The sequence below is a fragment of the Stylophora pistillata genome, chromosome 2, assembly GCF_964205215.1.
Source record: "Stylophora pistillata chromosome 2, jaStyPist1.2, whole genome shotgun sequence".
NCBI lineage: Eukaryota > Metazoa > Cnidaria > Anthozoa > Scleractinia > Pocilloporidae > Stylophora > Stylophora pistillata.
This window is the reverse complement of record NC_142520.1, coordinates 39,685,484-39,699,588: the sequence shown is the minus strand read 5'-3', so window position 1 is coordinate 39,699,588 and position 14,105 is coordinate 39,685,484. Positions and strand designations below refer to the sequence as shown.

General features: G+C 39.1%; 1 protein-coding gene across 3 annotated transcripts; it reads right to left on the bottom strand.

The window, feature by feature from the left end:
* Positions 1–79: 79 nt before the first annotated feature.
* On the bottom strand, positions 80–14,013 carry LOC111341772 (galactosylgalactosylxylosylprotein 3-beta-glucuronosyltransferase 3). 3 transcript variants are annotated; one of them, XM_022948777.2, is made up of 5 exons: positions 13,714–14,013; positions 2,674–2,877; positions 1,689–2,308; positions 881–1,174; positions 80–499 (listed from the first exon to the last, which is right to left on the bottom strand). In XM_022948777.2, exons 2-5 carry the CDS (start codon positions 2,825–2,827, stop codon positions 395–397), a joined length of 1,173 nt encoding a protein of 390 aa, XP_022804512.2. In that variant the 5' UTR covers positions 2,828–2,877; positions 13,714–14,013; the 3' UTR covers positions 80–394. The 3 variants fall into 3 exon arrangements, with proteins under 3 accessions (XP_022804512.2, XP_022804513.2, XP_022804511.2); XM_022948778.2 differs by lacking the exon at positions 13,714–14,013 and adding an exon at positions 10,142–10,285; XM_022948776.2 differs by lacking the exon at positions 13,714–14,013 and adding an exon at positions 6,682–6,878.
* Positions 14,014–14,105: the final 92 nt, after the last annotated feature.

Here is a 14,105-nt window from a genome sequence, read left to right as displayed (position 1 = left end):
TATCAGCTCAGTAAAGTGATCGCAGTTTTTCTTCCTGGATGGTACAATTTTTTTTATTGTATCATTATTATTATTATTATTATTATTATTATTATTATTATTAACATACTGTGTTTTAAATTTTTTGGGGAATGTGAACTTAAAGGACTCTTTTAGGAATCCCTGCAGGAGCAGAGGGTTTTTTTGTAGATTACTGCGTGCAGTCGCCGTACTGATGCGGGGCAGGGATGTCATAGTCCCCCCATCTGCGTCTTTAAAGATGTAGCATGGCATAACTCCTCAGTTATAGTCTCATTCTTATCGAGCACTTGTGTGTCATAAAATAAGGATGAATAAGACTTGACATATTTGAGAGACTTGATTGCATCGAGGGTTGAAGTGGGATGACAACGGATTACGTTTCAATGCTTTTATCGGATGGCATTCCTTTTTTTATTAACTGTCTCTCTCCTAAAATGCTATCTTTGGGTGTTTCTGTTCTTGTGTGCCACACATAAACCTGATGAGAGATTGCAAATGATGTAACGATAAATTTGTACTTCAAGATGTGGGAATAACATAAAGTATCCAACCAGCCTCGTTATGCTGTAAGAGCAATCTTGAATTGCTATTGTAAATATAAACTATTTCTGGAATTCTTACCACAAAGGCTTACTTCTTGTTTTGAGGGTAACGAAAATTTCACAAAATTTGAGCAAGATGTTTTTGAATAATTGACTAGCTAAACCCTTTTTTCACTATATAGCAGCAATGGCCCAAAGGGGGTTTTAATCTGACTAATTCCATGCGTTATTCTGTACTGACAACGCTCAACTTGAAGTCCATTAAATACAAAGGGATCTTCGTCCGATATGAAGACACCTCAGTATATCATCATTACCTTGCTACAGTTTGGAGTAACCGGTTCCAGTTCTTCCACTTTCGTTATTTGGCTCAGTAATGATGATTCTAACATTCCAGGCTGCTCTACTGCCACGAACGTAGCGTTTGGGAAGTCGATCAACAGCTTTTTTAGATTCACCGCGAACGCAGCCATATCGATAGGAAATGGACGAAACCGGCCCCACTTTGCATGAAAACCGACTACCTTACCATTCTTACATAAGGGACCTGCCCAACGCACTGCTCCTGTAAATGCCACTGGCCAAACACCAACTCTTTGAATCCAACGCATCTAAAACAAAATTAGTTTTATGCACTCACTTTGGAAAAGTATCTGCTGAGATTATTCGATTTATCACATCAATTTTGAAATCGATGGTGGTCCTTGTGATCTCATTGGCTCTCATTGATACGATTTATTCAGGAATCGCACCATTTTTTTTTTTTGCTCTAAATTGCATCTTTTTCCGAGCCAATGAAGAAGCTGTACTAAAACACGACAACTAATCAGATTTCAAGGCTTGTTTAAAGAATCCAATCAAATTGAAAGGAAACGAAAAACAACTTTTGTACAAACAAGTTTAGCTGCGTTGAGAGAGTTTGACAGCATCGACATTAGTTCTGTCGATTGAATTCACGTTAAAAAGAGTGTACCCTCATTTCCTCTTGATAAAGCTGATAATTCTACTCTTTAGATGAAATTTATCCACTTAATCGCGATCAATTCAGTGTTTTGAACTGAATAATATGTTAAATTTATCCCTGAAGAAACACGAAGAGTAAATTTCTGCATCATAATTACATACCTCGTCAAAGATTTTACTATCGTACGTATTATCATCGTCTGCAAAGTAGATTACTCCAGATACTTTGTGAGGATTAATGTTTTCCCGTAGCCACTGAATACCCAGATTTCTCTGTACCACACCACGGGGTTTCATTCGTCGCAATTCATTCCGATGGCGGCGTAAAATGTCAGGAGTTCTTACATTTAGATGAGTGTACTTCAAACCCGATGTCTTCAGAAAATTAGCGACCAGGTCAGTTTTATTGACAGCGTCTTCGACCACAATCCAGTGGAGGTTTTTGACAGGCTTTAGAGCTTGATAGACTCGAGTAAGCTCAGCTTTCTGTACGAAACGTTTAAAGGTGGGAGTAATCACAAAAACTGTAGGAAGATTTAATTCCTCTGCTCCCTTTAGCCTTTTCAGTTCACTTCCGCCTCTGGACTTACGAACGTTGCGAAGCTCAGCGGTAAGCCGGATAATATTTTTTTTCAATTCTTCCTCCGTTTTCCTTGCTTTTATCAAGTGTTCGAGGAGTGATTGTTGTTTACCCTCAAGTGCTTCTACTTCTTCATTATCCTTCACTCTGCTTAAGATTTTTCCCCTTTTTCTCCCCGTCCAAGGCTTCTCCGTTTTCTCATCTAGGTACATGAAAGAAAAAAGTAAACAGTTAGGCCAGGAAAAGCTGAGAGTTTTTAACCTTCAACCGCGAAAAATCTCAGCCGGTAGCCGTAAAACGGCCCTAATACTAAACCTCTAGTCATAAAAAGCCACAACATTTGTAAGCAGCAAGCGCCACAACCCCATTGAGACTTTCTTACAGGTAATTTGTTTTCCTCGACTCTAGTTGCTAGCACTTTCTAGATTCAGAACAAACTCGAGACCCCTCACGCAGCTTTCCGTTCATTGTGGATCATTTACCAATATAAAGAAGATATCAGTTTAGTAAAAAAAAAAAAAGGAGGAAAAATGTTATTCCTAAACTTGGAATGGTGTAAATACTGACCTTCTTGTAACAGGGCAGCAATTTCTCTCGCCGTCATTGGATTATGAACGCTGTTTACAGTGATACAAATGGATTCATCTTTGAGCATGAGATATGCTAACAGGCCCAAAAACACGACCAGTAATAGAAACTTCGTACATCGTATCCGGTTCATTTCGCAGGGCACAGGGTACTCGTGTTGACAAACTTCATAGCATTGTGACGCTAAAAGCAGAACAAAGGTAAAACATAAACCCGAGGCGGTTGAAACTATTTGAAACTTTCTTTACCGGCTCAAAAACATGCAACTGTCGCACGCACGCATGTACGCTTGCACGCACGCACATATGCACGCAAAATATCGCGTGATATTTGTACCCGTCTTGGGCGCCGTTTGTACTCTGCGAAGCACAGTTGAATAGTTAACAACAGTACTGGTATGCCAAACACACACGAATCATACGTATGATGCACGATCCTCGCAGTAGATAGCGCTATTTATGCAATAGCGAAAATCAGACCTGAAAAAAATCAGGCCTATACGGGACTCGAACCACTGACCTCTGCGATACTAGTGCTGCGTTCTACCAATTGAGCTAACAAGCCAACTGGGAGCAGGCCGTTAAGTTGATTCGTAATAAACCCGTGAAAGTGATAAATCAGATACAATGAATATATGAAGTTCATATATTTTTAAACTGCGGTATTAGATACGTATGATGCACGATCCTCGCAGTAGAGCGCTGCACTAGTATCGCAGAGGTCAGTGGTTCGAGTCCTGTATAGGCCTGATTTTTTTTTTTTTTAGGTCTGATTTTCGCTATTGCATAAATAGCGCTATCTACTGCGAGGATCGTGCATCATACGTATCTAATACCGCAGTTCAAAGATATATGAACTTCATATATTCACTGTATCTGACACACGAATCAAATGACCATGTGACGATCTCGTTAAAAATAAAAACACTCAGAGATCTTATGGAAAGTATTGTTTATTTCCAACGACGATTAATCTTCGAAAGTTTACCTCTGTTCCGTTTTAAAATGTCACGGAAAGTCAAATTGTAAGTGAATGCAAACGTTTGTTTTTGAGTTGTCGGTGTGCTTGTTTTTTTTCTTCAATGGTGTGTGTAAATCTTGTCTTTCTTCCACCGAATGGCTGAAGTCGATGAGACTCTTTCCAGCTAGACACGAGGGGATTTTATGGGACTCTTATCCATCGAATTCCCTCGGTTTCTTTTGTGAAATTTACGGTAGAAATGTCCAAATTCATGGGACGTGCAGAGAATAGGCGAAAGTGTATTTTTTGAAGAACTCAAAACTTCGCTCAACGTTTCACAAACGAACAAATTGTGTTGAAGAATTCGGATATTAACGAATGAGAGTCACATTGACTAACGTAGTTGCTGACTGCGACTACCTCTCGTTTTAACTTTCCGAGTTACGCTTTGTGAAGGATTATTAGATGACAAATTGTTTTTAGTCCTCATTTCAATCTTTTTTAAGAACAAATTTAGTACCACAAAATTTATTTCGAAATCAATCTTTGCGGCAAAAACCATAAAGATTTGAGAGCGAGAGAGAAGAAAGAGTTAATGTTATTTATTGCCAAAAGGTCGTGACCGAAGTCTTTGCTTAAATATTCTGCTCAGTCGGCAGAGTTTATGAAAAATTGTAACGAACCTTTAGAGGTTCTGCAAAGTGACTCAAGCGAAACGGATACCGCTCGCTTTGAGGGGGCCGAATGGGAGAATACTGCCCGCTCTCGGAACCAATCAGATCGCAGGATTTATAGAATACCGCCCGCTCACGAGCTGAGAAAAAAATAATATGTGCTTATTAACTGAGTGGAAAAACTGCGATCAATATTTTGGCAACACGCTTTTCTGAAAATGTGAAATCGTTTATTTCTATACGAAATCGCCAAAGTTTTTAAAGCTCCAAATTTTCCTTGATTATTTATCTTGTAAGATTAGTAAGAAAATTAACCTTTATTTGCTTGTAACCATTTATAGCCCGAGTTGTGTAATAGGAAAGTCTTCGAAGAATCTTTTGACATGTGCAGTTTTACATGCCATCTGCTGCAAAAAATATTTCAGCGAGCATTGTTTTAAAAGGTTTTCATAGGCGAAAGGATGGATGACAAAGGGACATTAAACTTCTCTGCAGGGAGAGATATTTATAAAATTACTAACTGCTAAAATGAATGAAAAGTTCTGAAAGGCAGTCACTTATGGAAAAGGGGTCAATCAAATTGACCTACATTTGTTTCTTGCGTTTATTAAGGATGCACCAATATTGCATTGTGCCTATGTTTGAAGGAATTTTCATTGTAAAAGTCTAAGAAACTTATCAGCGGAGGGGTACTGTATCTCCTCCAAAAAATGATCTTAAATAGAAAGCAGGTTACTTCGTAAAATAGGTTGTACGTGTGCTTTGTTATCGTGGTAAGTAACACTTTCAAAAGAGAATTATGATCGTTTGTCTCACGATGTGGTCACTGCGCACGCGGACGCAGATCACGACATACTACTTGACTTCTTCCTGAAGTTGATTGAGTACTCGTCACCTATAATTTGTTGTGTTCATCTGTAACTGACGGAATTCCACGGCTGTGATTGGTGCATCTTCGCATTAGGTTCCCTCTGCGGTCCGCTGCCGCACGACTCTCCCGGTGTTGTTTTTCTTGATCATTGGCATCCAGGCTTCCTGGATTTCTACTCCACTGTCCCTGTTGCTTTTGTCCGGTGAAGTCTTCTGTGGATTACCTTTATCACCTTTCGTGTGTAGAAATGGGGATCACGATCAATAAACCTTTACTTCGTTCCAGAGAAGGCTGCGTCCGTTATTGGATACACCTGTCATGCTCTTTGGTTGTTTTCTGCATAGGTCTTCCAGTCTCGCCGATGCAGACTTTGCCGCACCCACAGGGAATCCTGTAGACCATGCTACCTATTTAGCCGAGTCGACGGTAGATGACAAAACGGAAGTTTTTGTTACGAGATGTTTTTGCACGCTCGTAAGGGCACCGACAACACCCCGCTGTACTGGTTGCGGATGGTCTGAATCATACGCTAAACATGATATAGTGGGCTAGATAGGATGGTATGGTATACAGGATTCCCTTTGAGTGCGACCTGAAGAAGAATAGCAGTATGCAGTCGAAACGTCGCAATTTACATCCTCAGTAACCACATCGTGAAATTGTCTCATTTCGCAAACGATTATTTTTCTCTTTTGAAAGAAATGAGATTTTCTTTGAAAGTTTTGGGGTTGAACCTTTTAAATTGGCAAACTTTCACTCAGTGGGCCCGAAAAAGATCAAATGACTTGTTTAAGTTGTATTTTGCCGAGGAGAGTTTGAATTCAGGAAAAAGCTGCAGTTGTAATGGTTCACGAGTGTTCGAAAAGTTTTAATCAACATTCAGAGTCGTTTTATTAAAGCGTAAGTTTTCGCTTACTTATCGTCCAGACCTCGCTCTTCTTGTCACAAACTTCCCCACCCCACTCCCTTTAGATGTGTTTAGGCTGCAACAATCATTACCACACCCTCCCTCACAAAGGCTGTGTTTGTAACACTAATCGCTTCCGAAGAAATTTGAATTTCGCGCTCGGTGAGCTGGCTACGCGCCGGTGATTACTAACCTTTGTCTTGCGAATAATAGAGACCCCTTCCTTCAAACAATAGATAAGGACATATAAGGAGCGTAAGCTTGACTTATTGTCCAGCCAAAATCCTAACCAAAAGTTTGATACGTGTTTTGTACCACACCTGATTGAAGCTCCCGTAGACCCGCTTTCAGACCATAATCATTATCGGCAAAAATGGAGCAGATTCCAATTCTTCACAAAGGTTTCAGTAGAATAAAAATGTCCCATCAACAGTAACTCGAGAAGATGGCATTCTACTCAAATGTTGATATTCTGAACGTAATTTAGCGTGCTACCAATGTAGTCAAGGTTTTGAAATAGTAAATTTTTGTCAATACGTGTAATAACGTTTTCGTTTTGCCGCAGATCATCTCACCTTTTCCAAGTCTGATAAACGTCTCTTTCTTTCATCCACAAAATCTTGCCGCTATCATGGCATTTTAAAGCCGGCAAAGAAATCGTTTACTTTTGTCGGGACTTAACTCGATCCATGATTTTTTTAGTCACTTTTTCCGTTACCAGCGCCTATCAAATGCGAACAGCATGGAAAGTCTTTGTTTCTCGAAGCAATACTCGTTCATAAAGAACCACCCGCCAGTGTCACTTTTCACATGTCATTTGCTCAGACAGGTACCATTCTCGTGCGCAGAGCTTCGTGTTGCTTTTAGAGTCATAGTATGATTTTAAGAGCTTCAAGACTTGGCAAATGATTCAAATGAACTGAGAATGGTTGACGCCACTTACACTTTTAAGCATGCGTTCAAGGAAAGCTTCCTCGCCTTTCCGTTTGACAGAAAATTTTAAACGATAAAGGAATGGAAGACCTTTCCTGGAATGCTCTTTGTTCATGTCGAACGTAGAATTGTTCCAGAATTTTCGGTATAATCAGGTATATAGAAATCAATTTTTCTTCATGGTTTCATACTTTCCTTCCTAAGCAGCCCCTATCAATGTTGCAACAAAGTGGAAAAAAACTTTGATATATTTCAAAACAGGACTCTTTTCAAGAGACAAGTGGCTGGTGGTATTGATTTACAGGTACCCTTCCATTCACACTTTAACGCTAAATTGAAAAATTTCAAAACCTTGATTTACTCGACTTTGTGTGAAAGAGAAGGCCGCATATAGAAATCACATTTAACAAATGGTAAACACCACAGCGTACACTATTGAGTTATGGATGCACGCGGGAGGTTACTAAGCACGAAAGAAGCGTAAGAGTCGCTCGAGGCGATAGCCGAGAGTGACTCTAGCTTCTTGAGTCCTTAGCAACCTCCCAAGTGCATCCATAACTCAATAGTGTACGGTGTGGTGTTTACCATTTGTTTTATAACATAACATTGATACATTGTAGCTAAAGAGTTCCCTTTTATTTAACAAATCTTACGTGACCAGAAAAAACAAGCGCGCGCGGAAAAATAGTCTTTGCATTTGCTCACGTCAGCAGCGTACACCCATGGGCAAATGGGAGACGCTAAATTGACCAATCAGAGCGCGCGCTTTACTTTGGTTATGTTATAATTATCATTAAAAAGAGACAGAGGTAAGTCTTTAAACTTCAAATGAATTTATCAGAGAGCCTCGGACCCATCGCCTAAATAAACAGTCAAAATGACATGTTGAAACGAGACACTTCATTTTTCGGGCTTAGTGCTGATCCTCCAGCTCGTTACAGAAAATATTTTTACTTGGCCTCGGTATTCCAAATCCTGGATTGTGGATAAATTCCTATCCAATAGACATATCCCTATTCAGGGAATAGTGCAGTACATTCCATGAATTGAGACTCATCCGCTGGATAGCAATAATCGCAGTTGAAACAGCTAGGTCGGTTTATAATCTCTTGGTCATTATCAATAAACTCTAACATAAGTCTGGTTTTGAGCAAAATTTTGTCATTTTTGATCCTGAACTCGGCTTGGTTTTAGGGGTCCATTTCATTTTATTAATGGGTCTTGTTCACAAAAGTGCGACATAATGGTCATCACTTTAGAGGCTGAGGCGGAGGCAAAAAAAAAAATCTTTCTCTCTCGACATGCTTGCTATCTTGCAGTCAGAAGTATTCCAGGCGGTCTGACCTGAACCTTTACAAACCAAAGAAGGCTAGAAAGCAAACTTCGCCAACAGTCTAGAGAACTTCACGCGGGCTTTTTCGAAAAAGGAAGAGAGTTTAAGTCAACACGGACTAGTTTCTTTTTGCCCTATGAATGCAACGCGGAACTAAATGCAGATATTACTTCAACTGCTGACTTATCTCATACAGAGAATCAAGATTTATTATCCAACTACACCTAGACGGGTACGAATAACGCCATAGACGAGTACAAATATCACGCGGTATTTGTATTCGTCTATTGTAGTACCGGTTAAACTGGTTTTCTCGATTGCAGTTACGGAAAAAAAAAAGTGGCGGACAATTTCAATCATATTTCCAACGACGAAGAGTCAGAATGGCTGGCAAATATAGATCCAAGTTCATTTGATGAATCGAGCGAAGAAAAACAGCTTGACGACCAGAAAATTTCTTCATTTAATGAAGGAAATAGAAACAGCAACACAACAACGCGCCAATTCCGTTCCGCTTCGCACACTTCTCTCACGCACTCCCCGTAAATAAATATCCGCGAAATTCGCCCGCAGAAACAACAGTTTGGCGTGTTGGATAATAAATAGCTTATTAGACGTTTTGTTGTGTAGTATCGCTGAGTATTTTTACTCGTTAATTGTATTTTGACGAGCCCTACGGGCTCGTCAAAATACGACACAACTCGTAAGAATACTCAGCGATACTGCACAACAAAACGTCTAATAAGATATATGTATTGTAGTGATGCAGTCGAAGATAAAGTGAGCGGCGCGAAAATAGACACGGATATTTTCCACGGATATTACCTGTTCCGAAATTCAAACAGTTTTCTAAGAGCGAAGCTCGAGGAAAACTGTGAGCTTCATTGGACAGATAATGTCCAAGAAAAAATATACGAGTACATTTTTAGCGCCAAATGGAGGCCATTTTATTTATTATCCTTCAAATATTTCTCAACGCGCGAGAAAAATGTTTACGAACAGCTTACAGTATACAGCGTGGGATGCTCACTTTTCAGAGTTCTCGAGTACGATTTTATGAACAGAAAAAAAAAACATTCCTTCTTCTGTAGCAAGCACACAACGTATCTCATCTTGAATTAACTTTTAAGCGCAGAGTTTTTTCGTATTGGACCCAAGATTTGAAAATTGGGGAATATCACCTAGGGTTATACTAGGATATCCCTCAGTATTCGGTCTCGTGATGCGTTTTGACCAATCGCGCACGAGCAAAAAATATTCGTTGCATAATAAAGTACCGTATTGGCTGAAGATGAAAACCTTTTTGACGAGTATGATTTAATCACGGTGCAATAAAATATTTCTTAGGATAATCAGAGAATTGACGGCTCATTGTTCTCAATTGACATGGCGGAGAACTTCTAAATAAGCTCTGTCCAGTTTGATTCTGCTTTTCTGTTGATGTGGAGCACAGTGGCACACAAATATAGAAATATTTTGTGTACATAATATTATTCAATCGATTATTAGGCGTGCTTAAGCAAAACGGATTTAAAAAGTGTTTTACGGGACAGATATGATGCGAATAGATAAAACTGCACTAATCTCTCCTTGCTGGGGAGGAAGTAGAAGCTCCAGAAAAAATATTTATCTGGCCATTTTGTGGCTTTAAGGGAAATGGTTCGGCGAGGTATGGGTGTTTGAGACGAATTTCTGATGGAATAAACCGTTTCATCCATATTTCTTTCATAGAATTAACCCCTATGGGATATGACGTCAAAAGCACTTACCTTGAAAACATTTCCTTCGTACCAAAAGATCGAGACAGCAGAAAGCAAATCGTTATCTTCAAGAAGAGTACGACTTTTTTTAATTTCGAAGACATGTTTCGATGTTACGAACATCATCGTATTTGAAAAACCGTTTGGGCTATATAACAACTAAGCGAAACATGCATGATTAATTATGATTAAGTGTCAAAAATTATTTCCTTGGTACTTTTTGGAATGGTTATCATAGAGTCTCATAGGATTTTGGCAATCACTCTTAGTATAAAACTGTACATTATTTCTTTACACCTCATCATTTATAAATGTCGATGACGAGACATTAACTCTTCTGTCATCTATTTTAGGCCTACTCAACAAGAAGTCACTTGACATTCGCTTTAAGTGTTTTCCTGGTACTCGATGCCATTTTACATCAATGAGAACCCAATTGAAAACCCTTGTACATGTGTTATCTATTTTGGCACGCACTTGAGAACCTCTCCTAGTGTACTTCTGTTGCACTCGATGGTATCACGGATAGTCAGTGAGAACATTTAACTTACAACAATACAGACTAAAATTCAGTAGTCAGTAAAAAATTGAGAACAAAGTTGCCTAGTCAGCCACTACACAACTGTGATTTTTGTATTATCCAGGTATAAATTTTTGGTCAAAACCACTTATCACATATTGCGTCGTTTATCTTTGTTTTCCCTTCAACTGATTCATTCAGTTTGACAGTACGAACACTCATGTTTGCATTCACAATCACTATCGCTACTTTGCAGCCGATCTGCATGAATGAAGAGAAAGAGTAGATATAGGTTTCGAAAAGTTCTAAATGGTGCACTTCTGTGATATTGATAACGTGCCTGACTTTAAGTTGTAAAAGTAATCATTTGTACGTGGATTATCGACTTCAACGATGATAACTAGCTCGCTTTAAGCATCTATTTGAGCATTTATTCGGTTACAAATGAGGTTAGCCATCACGTTTCAAATACGGAGGGTTATCCAGACCAACCATGCTTTTACTTCCATGGAACATTGGTTTGAATTTAGCAGTTTTACAAAAGCCACCTCACTCATTGAGAAGCCCAGCCGGGACTGGGAACCGCTAGGAAATGATTTATGTTAACTGCGTTCGTATAATGTTACCTGTTCGAGCCTGGGAAAGCAATGTTTGATAACCAAATAAATGACCCGATATAAATGACCCCAAATAAATGACCCCAGCCTTATCATTTTTGTTACATCTCAATTGCAATTCAGCGTTTTTGAGTTGTCCATAATACTCTTTGTTTTCCTTGATAGTTTGCATGAACTTTGTTTACAAATTTCTCTTGGGACACGCACTCATCCAAAGGAAAATGAAAAACCGAGCTCACCCGAAATTTGTAGGTAAGCAAACAAAACTTTTTTTATGGTGAGGCAGAAATTGCCGTTTTGATCTTCTTGCTCTTTACTGGAAAAACCTCAAGCCACCGAAATTTAACGCCGAAATTTCGAGGCATTTTTTTTTGTTTTGTTTTAATCTTCATGCCTCGGCAAACGCATCTTAAATCATTGCCCCGAGAGGTTATGCAAATGAACTATAAAAGCGAATAAAGGCTGATAGTTTCGAAAGAAACGGTTTGGGGCTGCGTCGGTGGGAGTAACGAAATAATTTGGATATATCAACAAAGTTGAAATGGTAAATTAGCCACCGTAATAATTACAAAAGCTGACGTTTCGAGCGTTAGCCCTTCGTCGGAGCCCCGACGAAGGGCTAACGCTCGAAACGTCAGCTTTTGTAATCATTACGGTGGCTAATTTACCATTTCAACTTCGTTGAGATATCCGAACTATAAAAGCATTCACTCGAGTTTGACCTATTCACTCAACTCGAGAGAAGAATTTAAAGACCGGCCCCCTAAGGTTCTGTAATAGCCATACTTTTTTACGATCAGGATAAACAATCTAAGTGAGTCGCCATTAGCATCAAGTTAGCAGGACTGTTGATTGGCCTGTATTAGTTATAATAAGGATGACATTTATTTGGATCCACACATAGAAATTAGATGCAGAGATAAAACTGTTGACAAAAAAGTCGCAGCAGCAGTGGCTTTACACATCCTGTAACTTTCACAGACAATTTATTCCTGCATCCTTTTCACTTTACAGCCGCAACACGCATGAGTGAAAAATATTTGAATCTCCGAATCTTTTCTATTTGGAAATTTGACGCTGTAATGTTATCTGCGTCATGATAATGTGATCTGATATGGCTCGAACAATTTTTCATTGCTACAAAGATAATTGGTTGCGTTTTGTATTCTAATATACATATGTTCTAATGCCACTATCATTGTCGCCTTCAAAAAGTGCATTTTAGAAATCTCCATTCTGTGTTCCCAGCTGCATTTCAGAATGCACCAGACGAATTTGTTTTAACCTTGCCCTAGAAATGGTTGAATCTCTTTGAGAGGAAGCGGAAGGATAACCTCACCACTTCTCGCCTCTTACATCCACTAGTTTACCATTATCTTAAAGACCCTTACGTGAAAAGATGATATCAGCTTCTAGATGGCAATATTGAACCTTGCACAGCACGAAGCTGGCACAAACTAACTACTGTTATCCTTTGTTTTCAGAAGTTCTGAGGCTATCATGAAGAGAAATTGCGGCAACCGTGAAAGATCACTCGATATAACATAAAAACGCTCCTACAATTCCATTTTTCAAAGAAGCCGATATCTCTTCCAATATTTCTCGCTCACTAGTGATTTTCAATATATCACTTACAGAAAGTGCTAACATTAAAAGGTTATTCTTAACAAATAAACGACAATCTGATCTGAAGGTGGAGCCCACGGTCTCGTTGCCTTCGCTGTTACGTAATCGTTGACTCCTCAAAGAACAGTCTGGGTTTCGTGGCCGGGGCAAAGCCAATTTTAAACTAACCTCTGGGTATTGGCCTTGCACACAATATACATGATTAACAAATATAACAAAGAATAAATTTCTCACTATTATGCCCATGTTAGACCGAGGGGTGCGAAGCACCTTCTCGTATTTAGAACTTCATTGGGCTGGATATAATCGTGGTCCCTGCCACACCGTTACCGTGAACATCTAACCTGGAACTTTGCAAAACCCTGGAACATCTCGCTTAATATAACAAGCACCAAAACACATTCCTGTGATTTTTCTTACATATTTTTACAACTTTTGAATGGAGAAATATTTTATTTCAAGTGCTTTGTTAGATCTCTAGGAATTCATGCCAGGATCATGTACAGTTGTTCCACCAACACTAACGATTATCACATTGAGCGTTATATCTACCATGCGCTGAATAGCCGAAGAACTGTTAGCCTTTGCTTGTTTAAGTTACTTAGTTCTCTTGTCTGTCGAAAACTACCGGAGCAAATGTAATTAATTGACTGTGTTTTTCCCATAGACGAATATTTTCTGACCATCATAGACTCACAGTTTTAATTCAAGCAGTTTCTGCCACTTAAGAATGGATTCCGAAGTGCTTTCCACTTAGCAGCTTTATATCTGTTCGTTGAATGCTCCTCTGAGGGTCTTATATTAGGCATGGTACTTACCTTATTTGCATTGGACGAACGCCAGTTTGAGTTTCGTTCCACAAAATTGTAACTTCCTTAGCACATGCACCTGGTCATTATATTCTTTAACTTAAAGCATTTCTACACACACAAGACTAACACAGTGAATGAAAAAATACTTTTCACTCAATCAGGTAACGATCTGATATAACTGTGGTATATCGCCTTTGAAGTCAAGCAGGCTAAGTGCTTTGTCTGTGGTCATGCGCAGTGGAGGCCTTAGCGTAATATTTTCAAGTTATAATCTTAATGAGCTGAGCCGAAGAATTTGTTGCATTGTCGGGAAGCCTGTGTTAGCCAGCGGTACTTCAATAACTCTTGCTAACCTTCAAGTTGATCGTTCATAATACAAATGTTCTGAAGGAATTTCC